The 14516-nt window shown below is 41.6% G+C and overlaps 1 protein-coding gene across 3 annotated transcripts in view; it reads left to right on the top strand.

The window, feature by feature from the left end:
- The window catches only part of SLC10A7 (solute carrier family 10 member 7), a 1071777-nt gene that overhangs the window by 843688 nt on the left and 213573 nt on the right, over positions 1 to 14516 (top strand). For all 3 annotated transcript variants that reach the window (XM_069631237.1, XM_069631239.1, XM_069631238.1), the window contains exon 9: positions 12094 to 12145. In XM_069631237.1, coding sequence (XP_069487338.1) covers positions 12094 to 12145 — 52 coding nt within the window. The remainder of the gene's footprint in view (positions 1 to 12093; positions 12146 to 14516) is intronic.

Here is a 14516-nt window from a genome sequence, read left to right as displayed (position 1 = left end):
CTTGCAAGGTTCAGTGTTGTGATGCAGATGTCCGGTGGCCGGAATTTGAATTGAATGTCAGCAGTGACCTATGGAAAGTAACCCTGGATAATTGTTACTGCATACAACGTCACTCAGAAGAAATCGACAAGACAGAAGATGTTTCATAATTGCTTGCAGAACTGCTCATACAATCCACACCCTCTAATGAAATGCTATCTAAGAAACAATGTTCCCAGTTTCCCTAATACATGTGGGCAAATCAGAAATATCACACACAGAAATAACCGAAGCATATTCACTACTGATTGACGATTGTGCTTGTGATGTTGACTTCACGCTTCCTAGCGGTAAGGACTTATCCACCACCATGGAATGGCAAACCAGTATAGCTCAGGATGATTGGCTATTAAAGGAACCAAAGTACATTGTATTTGACTGCAGCCTGATCGAGATTATGAAAATGATTAAATAACATCATAAACTGCATTGGAGGATTTGTGGGGAGACATTGGTGAAGTTTACTTGTGTAGTCAAAGGCACCAACCTGAAGAACAAGAGTAGCTGTGTACACCACCATAACTCATTTTCATGGTCTGCTCAACCTATACTTGGAAAAATGCCTGCTGGATATGTACTTTGTTCATGTGCTTTGTTGGTTAGCGGATCAACGTACAGTACAATTTCAAGTTTTTCTAACTTTGTTGGACTCAAGTTCCTGTCAAAAACCCAGTAATACAAATATCAGAAGGATTTCTTGTTCCCCTCTATTCGCCAGGCATGGACACTCAAACATATGTCAATGGACAATGCTTTCGCTGGCAAAAGGCTCTGGCTTACTGATGACGGACAGTGGGAAAGGCCAGGTGTTTCTGCTTAATTCTGCACTTACCACTTCCAAGACATAGAAACCAAAAAAATAGTGAGTTCAGTCGTTGTGCAAGTATCTGAATGTACATCTTCTGTCACTTCTGTCACCATAGAAAAATATGGTTTCATTAAATCCATAAAACTCTGCATTCCAGAGCCATGCAAATAGACCCGATAGCCACTGACAGGCACCTTTCAATAGCCACGGCCATCTGAGAGCCATTCCCAGACACACAGCATCAACATGATGTATGGCACGTCGCAAAATAAATTTAGAAAGAAATTACAGCTGCTGGGAAAAAAGTCTACAGAAAACATTTTAAATTGGTCAGTCAATCAGCAACCATCTTTGATGGAGTTCAAAAACCTGCGATGGATCTGTAGATATTCTGCTTGAAAAATGGTGTTCATAGATGCACCATTGTTCTAACATACACTCTAGGAAGGAAAGAAAAAGAACATTTCCAAGAATGTGCACATGGACCATTGAGCAAGGAGTAGGAGCGTAAGAAAAGGTGATTGGTTTGAGGCTCCCCTCCTCACACAGCAATTGAGAAGATTGTGTACGACATGAAGGGACTCTCCGAGTTATGCCACACTGGAGATTTGGAGGTGTTCCATAATATGTGCCTAAAGTACAGGCCTAAAAGGTTGCATTTTGGCATGGACGGTATGGCGGCCAGAACAAGACTGGCTGTAATTGCACACCATGAGAACATTGGAAAGGACGAGCAAAAACTGCAGGAATTTTCGGAATGCCTCGTTACAACAAGGAGTTTACCAAAAGAAGCAAACAGTGGATGGCAAAGCCAATCTTCCAGCAGTTGGATTTTGTGAAAGATCTGACATTGAATGTGCTTGCCATGCAAACACATGGAATTGATCCAGATTGTGTCTACAGGGCCCAGCCTATGCCATGGAACATTGCAAAAGAGGTTTGCCCTCCCAAACCTGAACTTTTTTGAAAGGTTGACGTCAAGATTCAAATGATGTGTAGCTCCCTTCACAATGTTTAACAACGCCAATTTCAAGCTTCTGCACAGTGTTTGGAAACTGTTTTCATTGTACAATAAATGGAATAGTATGTCACTTGAGATGTAATAGTTAAATCATTTATTTTGTAATTAATTACTGGTTGTGAGGTACTGTTACTAGATAGGCCTTAACATTTCAATTTAAAAAAATGTGTTGTTGTATTTATTACCATGAATATCATCGATTTATATTACAACAATAAATGCCAGTCTGATTATTTCAAATATGTGAATCAAATGAAATGTAGAAGGGACTGGATAGCTTTAAACCAAGTGTTACCAGGAGCTACTATAGGCTCCCCAGACCAACTTACGGAACGCTATACATTAGCTACTTGTTCCCTATTGGTAGCTTCTGGTGACCGGTTACTGCTGGATACCGAGGCACTGCTTGTAATTCCTGATTATCCAATACTAATTTCAAGCCTTGCTTGTAATGAACTCGGAATAGTTGAAGAACCTAAGCAGAACATTGGAGTAGCAGACATACAGAAACTCAATGCCTCCAGGGCTCTGGTCCTCTCCAGGCTGAACTACTGCAACAGCCTCTTCCTCAATCTGCCTAAATGCTCCCTTTGCCTCCTTCAACTAATTTAGAATAGGGCTGCAAGACCGCATCTCAGAAACCCGAAAATATCTTCACTGGCTCCTGGTGGCTACGAGGATCAAGTTTGTGACCCTCTGCATCATCCACAAGGCTTTCTGGGGCCAGGGGCCCCACTACATCTGGCTCTTTCCCTAAATACCTCCCGCTTAGAGATCTTCAGTCATCTAGCTGCTATTCTCTACAGATCAGACACTATTCCAAGCAGAGAGTGGGGGGTAGATCTCTTTCCTTGGCAAGAGCATCTTTCTGTAATGGCCTCTATGCCCCTTTCAGGTTTCTGCCTGATCTCCTTAAGTTTTGGAAGATTCGCAATACTCAGCCTTTTTCTTCTTATCCCCCCACAGCTAATGCCCCCCTCTGTCGCATTGGCTGGCTGTCTGGTCCCTTCTGTGCTCCACAGGCACCAGGCCCTCCTTGACCAGTATAGCCCAGCACCGAGTCTTCCTGCCCCCCTGAAGCCCCCAAAACCTGCACTTGCCCTGATGAGACCCTTTACCGTGACAAGACTGGCGGGGTGTGCATCCCCATCAAGCCTGGTCCACCCCGTCCTCGTGCTTCGCATGTGGTCCGCACTGCTTCCCCTGGCACTTGCCTACCTGACCTCCCCTTATCACTTGCCCAGCCCTATTGGCCCTCTTCGTCCCCTCCTCCTCCCCCCCTGCACTTGTATACCTCCACTTGCCCTGCACTTCCCTCCCACCCTAGCGTTTTCCCTTCTGCCCCCCCCCCTATAGCCCCCTCACCAGTCCCTCCCCCCTGCACTTCTTGTTACTACCCTTGAATGATCCGAATGACACAAGGCCTAGTAGAACTGTTATTGTTTTTTTCTTCCCTGCTGTGGGATATTTTTACCCATTCCGATATGCCCCACTGTGTCACTTCACAAATGGGGAAAGAAACAGCCAAAAATGGATGTGCTAACCCCTGTGCATGGAAAAATCTGCAAAACTGCGTGTGGGTCACAATCACAGAAGGCTGCACACCCCTGCCACACACAGTCAGAGTGGGGGGGGAAACAGAATTCTCACTGCAGGAGCATGCCAGTGGGTGCTGTTACATTTAACATGAAGCAAGGCCACAGAATGGGGCTAATAACCGAAAAATGCTAAATGCAGCTTTGCAACCTTCAAAGTGCTGTTTTGGCTCAAGATCCACTTATTTCCAGCAAATCCTTAAGAGTAAAAGGAAAAATGTGGCTAAAAATGGCAACATGTAACAATTTCAGCTGTGCAGAGAGAACTCCAAGCAAAGGCTGGATACCTACATCGTGATTGCAGACCAATCCCAGCACTCAAGGACAGAAATAATGCGGAATTAAATGTGTGTGTGTGCTGCAGAGGAAAATCAGATGTAAAAGACTCAGTTTAAATGTGCTTTTTTCCATGAGGAAAGGGCAAAATCACCTTTTTAAAGGCATGTTTTGGTTTAAAGGTTTAATTCTTGAAGAAAAGTCAAAGGATTGCTAATCTCAAAATACACTGATAATTGTCTGCATTTTATATGTGTTAATGAAAGATGTAGGTAACTTAAAGTTAAAACCCAGTCTTGAGTTAATTAAAATATTTAATTCTGCACTGACAGCTTCAGCCTGGGAATGTTTGACACCTCGCCACTGACAGGAAAAGACTAATTGCTGCTGGAAGGTTCTCGCATACTCAGAACAATGAACTCATTAGACATTCGTCTGTGGCCCAGCCAAAGACAATAGCAAGTTGAACACTCATCCCTACAGGGGAGGGGCTGGGATCTTCCCTCTCGAGAAAGAGGACACCCCACCCTGATCAAAGGAATTTGACATCTGTTGCCAGTGAAAGAAAAGTAAAAAAAACTGCTAAAGGACTTTTGGTGTTTAAATGCCTATTTGTAATTAAGCTTTAAAAACCTTTAACTTTGCCATATGAAGGAGGACAAATCTAAAAATTGGTAGTTGTAAATCTAAGTTTACGCTCTTTCTGTGAAGACGTGATTGAACCCTGTACTACATAAGGAACAAAAGTTACACAGAAAGAATAATTGTGCCAGAACTATTGATGCTGCAAATATAATATTGTATACCCGTGTCCTATGGGTGATTGCACAGATACGTACTGAATTAGGAATTGTTAGGTCAAACCTTTATGATTAAAATTGACAAAATTCCACAGAACGACAAAGCCAGCTCTCACTGAGATGAGAATTGTAACCCACAAAATATGTAATGCATGTGTCCAATTTTGTTAGAGGGCATAATTATAGAAATGTGTATTTGTAGGAAAGTTAAATTGTGGTTCAAATAATTGTGGGAGTTCCCAAGTCACATCATAAAATATGACCGCTTTTTCTGGCTTCCAATGAGAACAAGGCAAGTGCATTTGACCACTAACAGCCTTGGGGGTGTGGATTATAATTCTGCCCCTACCATAAACTGAGATGTCACTTGGCATGATAAATATGGGAACCTGACAACACACAGATTCCTGACTACATCCGGATTTCTTCGTGACGCTCTGATCCTGACTTCTTTATCCTGTTCCTGAATTCATCTTGCTACTGATTCCAGACTACTTTGCAAAACCCAGGCCTCAGCATTTGCTGAATTCTTTTCAGCTAGGCCCAAATCCTGAAACCATCCCAAGGAAACTTCAGGGAAATAATTCTGATCCAGTTTGGCTTGCTACCATTCATGCTTGCCTAATGAAACTTGCTATCCCGCTAATCTACAGAAGGGCCAATCCAATCCAATCTGAGGTGCAGTCCAATTAACCAGAACTGCCCAGCTGACCATCCCTCCAGAAGTGCCCTGCTGCCTGTAGACCTGATCCGTGATGACCAGAACCTGATGGTCCAATCTTAATTTACAGTGGATTGGAAGTATAAACAGGAATCATAATAACCCATGGTATATTTACCTTGTCATATCCCAATCTCAACCCATCCTTTCTTTAATTTAAGAACTTGTAATAGTGATAAGTTCTTAAAATCCTGTTTCCTTGTGAAAATTCCAAAACCCTTAAAATCATCCCACGGGTAATCTGACTGAGTCCTCCAAGGCGGACACGGAGGTGCCGGGGTTTGTATCTGCGGACCACTCTGGGGCTTACTGTGTTTCAAACTGGTAACCAGCTTGAATACTCTAGTTTAGAGCATAATTGTCATTGGAAAAACTGATTTCTGTTTTCATGTTCATGTCTTTATTTTCAAAAACACCTTTCATTCAAACTTGCATAACTTCTTCAATCTTATAGCTAGAGACTCAATTTCAACTCTTACTTAAACGTAAGACCTGTAGCTACATCCACAACTAAAGACCGCATTGCAAAAATGTGTATGTGACCCTTTTTTATTAGAAATCGCATAGCAAAAATTAGGCGGGAATTCACATTTTTGCAAAGGTTTTACAGGCGTCTTTTCCCATTCAGAGTATTTCAAAACCCCCATTCTGATTTAAAGTGTGTTCTGTTGCTCATCTTGTAGCTTATGTTTGTTAGAACCTGTTCAGTATTGCTCCCATAGGAATTTATATAAATGTAAGCATTTTTGCATACTTTTCATTGTTTCACTAAGCCATTTTTTCAACTGTCATTTTAAAAGTGTAAAAGTTCAAAAATGCTCTTCTCTCTTGTTTGGGGGGTAGATTGCATTCAAACCCTATACACTGTTCTTCATTCCTAAATACCTGCTGGTTACTTACATCTGTGTAGAACTGCTCATTTGTGAATTAAGAACTTTGCAGGGGGAAATCTTAACTTAAACGCTATCTGTTCTACAAAACAAAACTGTTCTATCCTCTGTGTTTTACATTCTGTGTTGCTAAAAAGTGATTTAACTGCCTTACCTACTTTCTGATTTGTATTGTCAGCACAATGGTGATTGCTGCCCAATATATTAAAACTTATGTGTGATTTGAATTTAAATAAATATTTACCTTTACCAATCAGCCTGATTCCTGGTCCAGTGTGACCTGGGGGGTATTTTGAGAAGGGTCTGATATGAGTGGTATATCACTCAGAATATTGAACCTATAGACACAATAAATGGGTATTTTATCTGTGTATTACATGCTAGCCTAGACCCGGGTGTATTGCCTGATTGAAATCCTTAACACTGCCCCTGCCCCCTTTTATTCTTGTGGCGCTTTACAAATAAACCAATAAATAAAGTAAATGAAGTCTAACCTTGCTGGAAAGTAGGAATTATGTTAAGTGGCTTCATATAACAATATATCAAAGGTTTAGGTGCGACAGTCCTAGCTAACATTGAAATAACGAGCAAAGGAATATGGACAACCAGGCGCACATGCATCAATGCAGACATCAATATGATTGCTGGAAGAGATATGCACAGAAGTCAGTAAGCCTTTAAAAAATGCACTAATTCGAGGCATGCTGGAATTTTAGTGATGTAAACTTTCTTTTCTTTTTATTGTGGCTCATTGCACATATTGCCCTGGCTACAACAGTCCACCTAGACCGGTGCAAAATTGCCCCTCTGCCGACCCCCTCCCTTCCCTGTGTGTTTGTGCCGTCTCTATATATTAACCCACTGCTTTTGTATTCAAAGTCTGTTTATTTCAGAAAGGAAGTGACCCATTTTGGCCACAAAAACGGACCCACACTATTATAATTTTTTTCAGCCATTGCCCTATTGAAGTATAGGGAAATCACAGCCTGTCTGCACCTCACCTAGGGTCATCTTTGAAAGAATACGTAAGTGTTGTGGGACTAGGCGCATTGATACCGTTGAAATGGAAGTAAATATTTTCATATGTGGGATACTTAATATTTCGTTGTTTTTCACTGCACAGATTGTTATTAATATTGTTAAATTTTGTGGCATATGTTCCCACAAAAAACCTCCCTCTGACCCGCTGGATGAAGCACCAGGTTGTGTCCTTGAATCCACCGCACTAACAATTTGAATATCCACAAAGAAGTGATGAGATTCACTATATTGGAAGCTTATGTAGGAATGTTAAGTTTCTGTTAGAGATCTATCTTTCAAAGCAGTTGGTCATTCATCAAATAGGGAGAATGGAAACGCAAGACACTATGTAAGCAAAGTTTTAAATAATATTTATGCAAGTGAGGATGGCAAGTGTGCTGCGTGCTACATGATTTACGTTGTGACGGATGAATGTTCAATTTGATGCAAATAATAGACATTGTACCTGTTAATTGTAACATAAATTGATGGTTAGCAAAAATATGTACCGTGTTTATACAATAATAAATTGTGGACTGAAATATATTTTTGCATTCTCGAATTTCCATAGTTATATTATACCAATGTGCGCCTGTCATGGGTACAGTTTACTGGCGGCATCTTTAACCGCAATTAGACAATAATCATCAACAACGCGTCTGTGATGACCATTATCTGGGACCATCACCAGACACCAATCTGTCCTTTTGTAGTTGCAGTTATAAGGAGCAACATGATGGTCTATAGGTTCTGAAAACGTGCAGATGTGAAAGTGTTGCATTTGAAATTTAAACCACTAATTTCTTCTCTGTAATGGAACGCCATGTTCCTCGATCAGAAATCTGTGATGGAAGATAATAACTTTCTGTGAAGAATGCAAAGAATAGGATTAATCAACCGATGAATGGAATCAGCAGTATAAGATCACTGTTCGGTTAAATAAAAAATGAGAACCATGCGATGTTTGCTAGCTACTTAATTACCTCTTTTCAGCGTTATGTCAACATTAAAAGTACTTGTTATGCTCCCAAATATTGCTATTTTCTTCAAAATAAACCGTTTTTTAATTATTTTGTGTCTGTTGTGGATGTGTGTTTTATGTTCCTGGTTCTGTAGTAGATAACGTTACGACGTTGGTGATGACAGGGTACGTTTGACTACGCTGCCCACTAATGTCATTAAAATAGGTGGAGCTCATTGTGAGTGTCTAGTGATGTCAGCGTTGGGGGCAGGTTATCTGAATTAGTGCCGCAAGGGCACTTGAACTTGGGACAATGGATCAGTGGATCAGATTAGCACAAGATGGCGGTACCCAACCCGTTGTTTTTGCATGTGTTAAAGTGAGAAAAACTCTGGTAATTTGCATTGGAATTCTTTTTAAGAAAGATTGATGTATGCTCTAAAATATATGCCCGATCGATTGGGACAATAACATTTCTGACCGAACTACCCCTTTAACTGACTGGGTATCTTGAACTTCATCTAGGGTATAGAAACAATATATGAAGGCTTTGTTAGCTGTAAATGAAGGTAATGGAGACTGCTATTAACTTCCCAGCAACTTTCTCAGTTCCCCTACCATTCATATATTTTCAAGCATTTCCTGACACAGCCACAACCCCATGGAAGGTGTGCCACCTTAGTTCTCTGTCGCGCACAAACATATTTCCCAACTATGAATGAACCCTAGTATGCACATGTTGGTTTCACTACTCTCTCTTTCTTCTCGCTATCGGTATGAATACATCCATATATCTAAATTTATAAAAGTTAATTTTTGTGGGTTTGTGGCTTGGCAAAGCATCATTCCTTATACAATGCCACATTGTTTCACCAATCTGCACCAAATTGTGCATTGATACCTGTTAGGACCCTCCGGACATTACTGGCTACTTGACATGTGGACAAGCCACCATTTTTCCTGGATTTCAGCTCAAGTCAAAATTTGTTTGTGGGTTTGTAGCTTGGCAAAGCGTTGTTCCTTATACAGTTCCACACCGTTTCACCAATCTGCACCACATTTTGCATTGTTACCTGTTGGGACCCTCTGGGCATTACTGGCTACTGTGAGAAACCAGAAGGTGTCTCACCCAATAGTCCCCAGGGATCTGTCATCCAGGTGGCCAGGACACGGCCATCACTTTTGGATCCAGTTCCTGGGGGTGGACTAGTGCAGGAGGATCACCTGGAGGAGGGGTCTTCGGGGAGTGGGACACTGGACGGTGAGACACGGTATCCCTTTTCCTCTAACACCTTTTCCCCATCCTAACGGGTAGGATACTTAAGAACTCAACCCCCCACCTTTCCTGACACAAACACTTTGTCTCTGACAGCTCACTGTGAGAGAAAATGGACTAACACCCGAGCCGTGTACCTGACATGTCCCAACACAAGGGTCAGGCAGAGTCAGGCAATTACTGATAATTACACACACACCTGACTTCATCACACTTCCCCACATGGATAAAAGGCGGAGCACGAAAGCGCACTCTGAGCAAGGCAAAACACACGAGGAAGAAGCAGTTATGAGATGGCAGTTTACTAAGAAGAGAAAGACGTCAACACCAGAGAGGGTTGCAAGGAGGGAACTACGCTTCACCTTTTCGGTGAAGAAATATGACTTTCAAGAGCCCTCGTGAATAAGAAACAGAAGACTGTGAATTAAAGCTGAAGAAAAGTACAGTGTGCCCTCCCTCATCGATAGCCAAGACTGGGAGGAGTGATTGCCGCTGTGGGTCTGTCTTTGGCTCCCACAACAAAGCAGCGCCAGTAAAGTCAGCATAGCTGGTTAGTCAGGAAGACTGATAGCAGACCGGTCTGTGTTAGAACCAAGGTTGCGAGCAGCAACATTGTATGAATAAATCTGCAAAGAAGAGTATAAGGCGTATATGATGAACAACATGAACATGATTGAATATCCAAGGAGTGACTGAACATTTCAAACCAAGATGGATACCATATACAGAGTGGTCTGGCACCACGTGGGTGCTCATTCGAAGATGTCTGTTAGGTATCCAACAGAGTGTAAAATTGTTAAACTGTGAAATCGAAGTGGTCCTGCAACAGGTCAACCCTGTGCACATCCGAAAGTCTTTGATAGCTAATACGAACTGCAATTGGTCCGAGCCCGGCTGAGGGAGACTAATTGTGTAAAAGAGATCTGAGCCCGGCTGAGGGGGATCCAGGGTGAAGAGTGACTCATCTGAATTGAGCCTTTGTGAAGGAACATTTTGTTTGTTTTGGGACCTCAGGACCTCTGAATCAAGAGACTTTGATAACATAAGACACTTGGGCACAGAAGGCTTTGATGTTGGTAATGGAACTATGTCCTTGTGCCAAAGAAGCCCGAGAGTGCTGTGCTCAAGTGAACTGCCTTGTACCGGGCAGAAAATGTGGGGAAGGGAGGCCAACGGCCTGAACATCCCGACTTATCATTTTGTGAACACTTTTTTATTTTTTATGAACATTATCCCATACTATTTGTAATTAGTGGTAAGGATATTCAATACGTTTTTTAGTATAGGCCCTTTTATGTTGACAAAACTCCACTAGGACTGCCTTCTTTATTATTTGATGGTCGTAGCTTGCTCCCATCTTTAGATTTAGGTTTAGATAGGTGTTTATCATACCCTTGTGAGAGTTCAATAAACACCCTTGAACTGTGGTAACTTGTGTCTGTCTTACTTTGATACCGTGTCTTCCTTACAGTACATAACATTTAGACTCCCCCACCCCTTTCCTCAGATTTCAGCACCTTCACACAAGAGACGGTTGCCTGAAATCGGCGAAATATCAATGTGATCGTAGGAGGACTGGTCCTCAACCCTAGAATACATGTGCACTGCAACAAACTGCACCACACCAGGGTGAGGCAACAGGTGGCGAGAGAGCACAGTAGGTCCCAGTATGCAGCAGCACACCAGCTTTTGCCTCCCCACAACATCTGCTCCAGGATATGCCATCCAGCCACACAGGCCCTTGTCAGTGCAATTTAGTTCAGAGTGCAAAGCACCTCAAGCAATAAGCGAATCGGAACAGTTACCTACAGAAGCATTGATTTTAAAAAATGGATGGGTGTTGTCATGTATGTCCACAGAACCCATTCGGGGAAACGGGTACTTTTTGCCAGTTGTAAAGAAAATAAAAAATGCTACAAATGTAGACACAATTTAGAATACTGTGATGTTGTCGTCCACAATAGGACATGCCTGTACAATGGTGGACATTACATCAGTGTCTTAGCAGGGCGGAAAGCGGCATTTGCCACAGAGGTGTGCACATTGATTTTTAAAGATGAGAAGAAAAAAAAGTATTGGGATTACATTGCCAAACTGTTTCAGTGTACACCCGTCTGGTCAGTCTACACATCATCCTTGCCTTCACACTTTGTTTTTATGTGGAGTCCCCCCTTTTTGTCTGATTTTATGAGTTAACAGTGATGCAAATCTACTTTACAATGACATTTTCAGGATCCTGCAAATTCTGTTAAGGATAATTGCCCTTCTTGTATTATTGAAAATGAAAGTGAAGAGAAAGAGAAAATGGATGACGTTGCTAGAATTTTAACAATACGTTGGATTGTGTTTCTTTTCCTCACCAAGGGTGTGTTAAAATTGATGCTGTGCACCCCTGAACAAATCTTGTTCATGCAGCTCACGGGGCAGCCGTTGCGTTCCGTTAATGAAAGAAACTAGATGCTGACATGATTGTTTGTGACTTTATAGCAAGCCAAAGTTGCACAATACCTACTGGGCCTGCTGCCTGTGTTTTCATAAATACAATCAGGCGTGTTATTTAATCACCAGAACTGTGTGGAGTGCATGTGTTTGTGAGGATATGTCAAGGTATAAATGAAGGATCTGTACAACATTACGATCATTGCCCTGTTTATTAATACCAATTTCAACTTTCTTCTTCTTCCAGTATTTTTTGTACAGCTGAGCTTCATGCTTTTAACATTCCTCTTTTCGACGAGGTAAGTACAGCTCTGATTTTTTAAACCTATTTTATTTGGTTTTAATGTGTAAGTAAAACAAAGGTACAAAGCCCTGTTATCCACTGCAAGGAAATGTTACAAAATGTACACAGCATTTGTGAAAACAACGTCATGAAAGAGTGAACCTGTTGAAGTTCTGTTTACACAGCAAGATTTTAATTAGAAGTGGGCAGGGGCGACAGAGGTTAGGAAGAATGTCTTGTATGTACCGGCATGTCGAAGCACACAAACCATGAATTACTCGGTTCTTGGTTTTTGCCTTCTCTGCTCATATCAGTCAGCCACCACCTTTATTACATCATTTACTGTGGTGAGGTTACAACGAATCACCACAGGCACTCCTACTCAGCACAGGTCACATGACCTGATCATGTGACAGGAAGGAGAAGAAAAAGAAGAGGGCTAAGGTGGAAAACCAAAAGGCAGGAAAAGAGATGAGGAACTATAGGCAAGGAAGTGAGTGAGGTCACTCCAGTGAGTAGTATTCGCTTTACTATATGCTAGCTGGGCTGCGATTCTCACAGTTCAAAACTAAGTCGTATTTGGATTTCCCATAAAGTTCACTGAAAGCCAACCAACTCCACTCACACTCTCGGATCTGTGGGAAACCTTTTCTCTGGCCAACAAGGTTACTAGGGCCTGAAAACAATCATCTAGTTCTAGCTTTCCCTCAGTGTATGATATGATTTATGTAGTAGATGCATGATGGGTGAGGTGCCTGTGGCGCGTGGGCCTCAAAATGACTTGCCATGTTGTTTTTGCTAAGGTCTTGCACCTCTTCTAAAGCTTATTTCTAAAATATTGTCCTATTAATTATGTTGCTACAACACATTCTGATCCGGGCTAGGATTGTGGAAAATAGTACAGAACACGTTTGTGCACTTGATACCAGATGCAAGTCACCAGTAATGAACCTCTGACTGTTCACAATAAGGATTTTAAAAATAATGAGGAGTTATCTGCCACTGAGTGCTTTATTCAGGCATAGAACTCCAAATTGCCTTTTAATACTCCTATAATACACTTTGAGGGTATGTCATTCTTTACTGTACAAAAATAAAGTGTCAAAATGTGACATTTTGTCTTGTAATCATTCATATTAGAAATGTTGAGGGAATGAATTGCACTGGAAAATTTTAGATGACCCAGCATTTTGTATTTACCTACTTCTGACCGTACAGGGGTGCATGGATGAACCTCGAGTCAACTCCAATAGTCCTCAAAGCAAGAATGGACCTCTTAGTGGGAATGGGCCCCTGGCTTTGGAGCAAAGATGGGCTTTGCTGCATGAATGGACCTTGGGGCATGGAGGGACCCCAAGCAAAACCTAAGAAGAACGTTTAGTAAAGCTCACTTTAGTAGGAGAAAGCAATGTGATGATATCAGAACTAGCCAATCACACCATAATCGCCTGGTTCTGATGTCTTAACTATCTGGTTATAAGATTGTTTTGAATTGTCATCTGGCACAAAGCGCTATATAAAAAATTGATGGTTGTCACAATTTGATGTTATTTCATAGTCACTACTTTGCTTTATATGTAATGCATAATATTCATTATGCTGTTTGTTCATGCATTGTTATGTAAACCAACCTTAAATAATGCAGCACCTGCCATTTTGAAGGCATCTTGGCATATGGTTCTGGAAGTGTAATGGGAGGAGAAGTTAGGCTATTGTTAGGATAGAAAGAGGCTGGTGCAAAATCTTTAAGTGTTGTTTGTTAACAGACAAAATTAACAGAATCCTGTGATCGGACGGAGTAAATCCAGGTCCTCATCACTACCTAAAAGACAGCCATAAAAAGTTACTTGCCACCTCAATTGCACACATACACACAGCACACCCTTTTATACTCACCAAGAGTCAATTATCACTAGCCAGTGCAAATCATGAGCCCTGATCAGGGTGTATGTATGGTAGGGTGTAGAATTACTTCAGAGATGTGGTTAGTGAGCTGTTAGGGGTGCTGGCAGGCCATTATGCTGTGGGGTCTGTGGGCCTTCTGGAAAAGGAGAGTAGTCTACAGGCGGGAAGAAGAGTCTTTGACCAATGGTTCTTGTCATAATGAATTAGGTGGATCAATGCTGCCATGGTTTTGTTTAGTTGATGGTTGTTGGTTTGTAGAATATCATTGTTCCTATTTTCTTGTCCCTGCCTAGCAATTACTGATCGTGAGGTCTTGAAGTTCTGTGTCCGTGGTTGATGGACGACAGAAGAGAGGACTTGAAATCCTGTGTCAGACTTTAAGGGTACTTGACTGAGACCAACCGGACTGTAACAGTCTGTGTTTTATAGCTGTCCTCCATTTGAGGTATGGTGTTAATGTCTCCTTCTGCTTGGGAACTTGT

The sequence above is a fragment of the Ambystoma mexicanum genome, chromosome 6q (genome assembly GCF_040938575.1).
Source record: "Ambystoma mexicanum isolate Mex_15411 chromosome 6q, UKY_AmexF1_1, whole genome shotgun sequence".
NCBI classification, from domain to species: domain Eukaryota; kingdom Metazoa; phylum Chordata; class Amphibia; order Caudata; family Ambystomatidae; genus Ambystoma; species Ambystoma mexicanum.
Note: the sequence above shows the minus strand (reverse complement) of the source record. Positions and strands in the feature narration are given on the sequence as shown.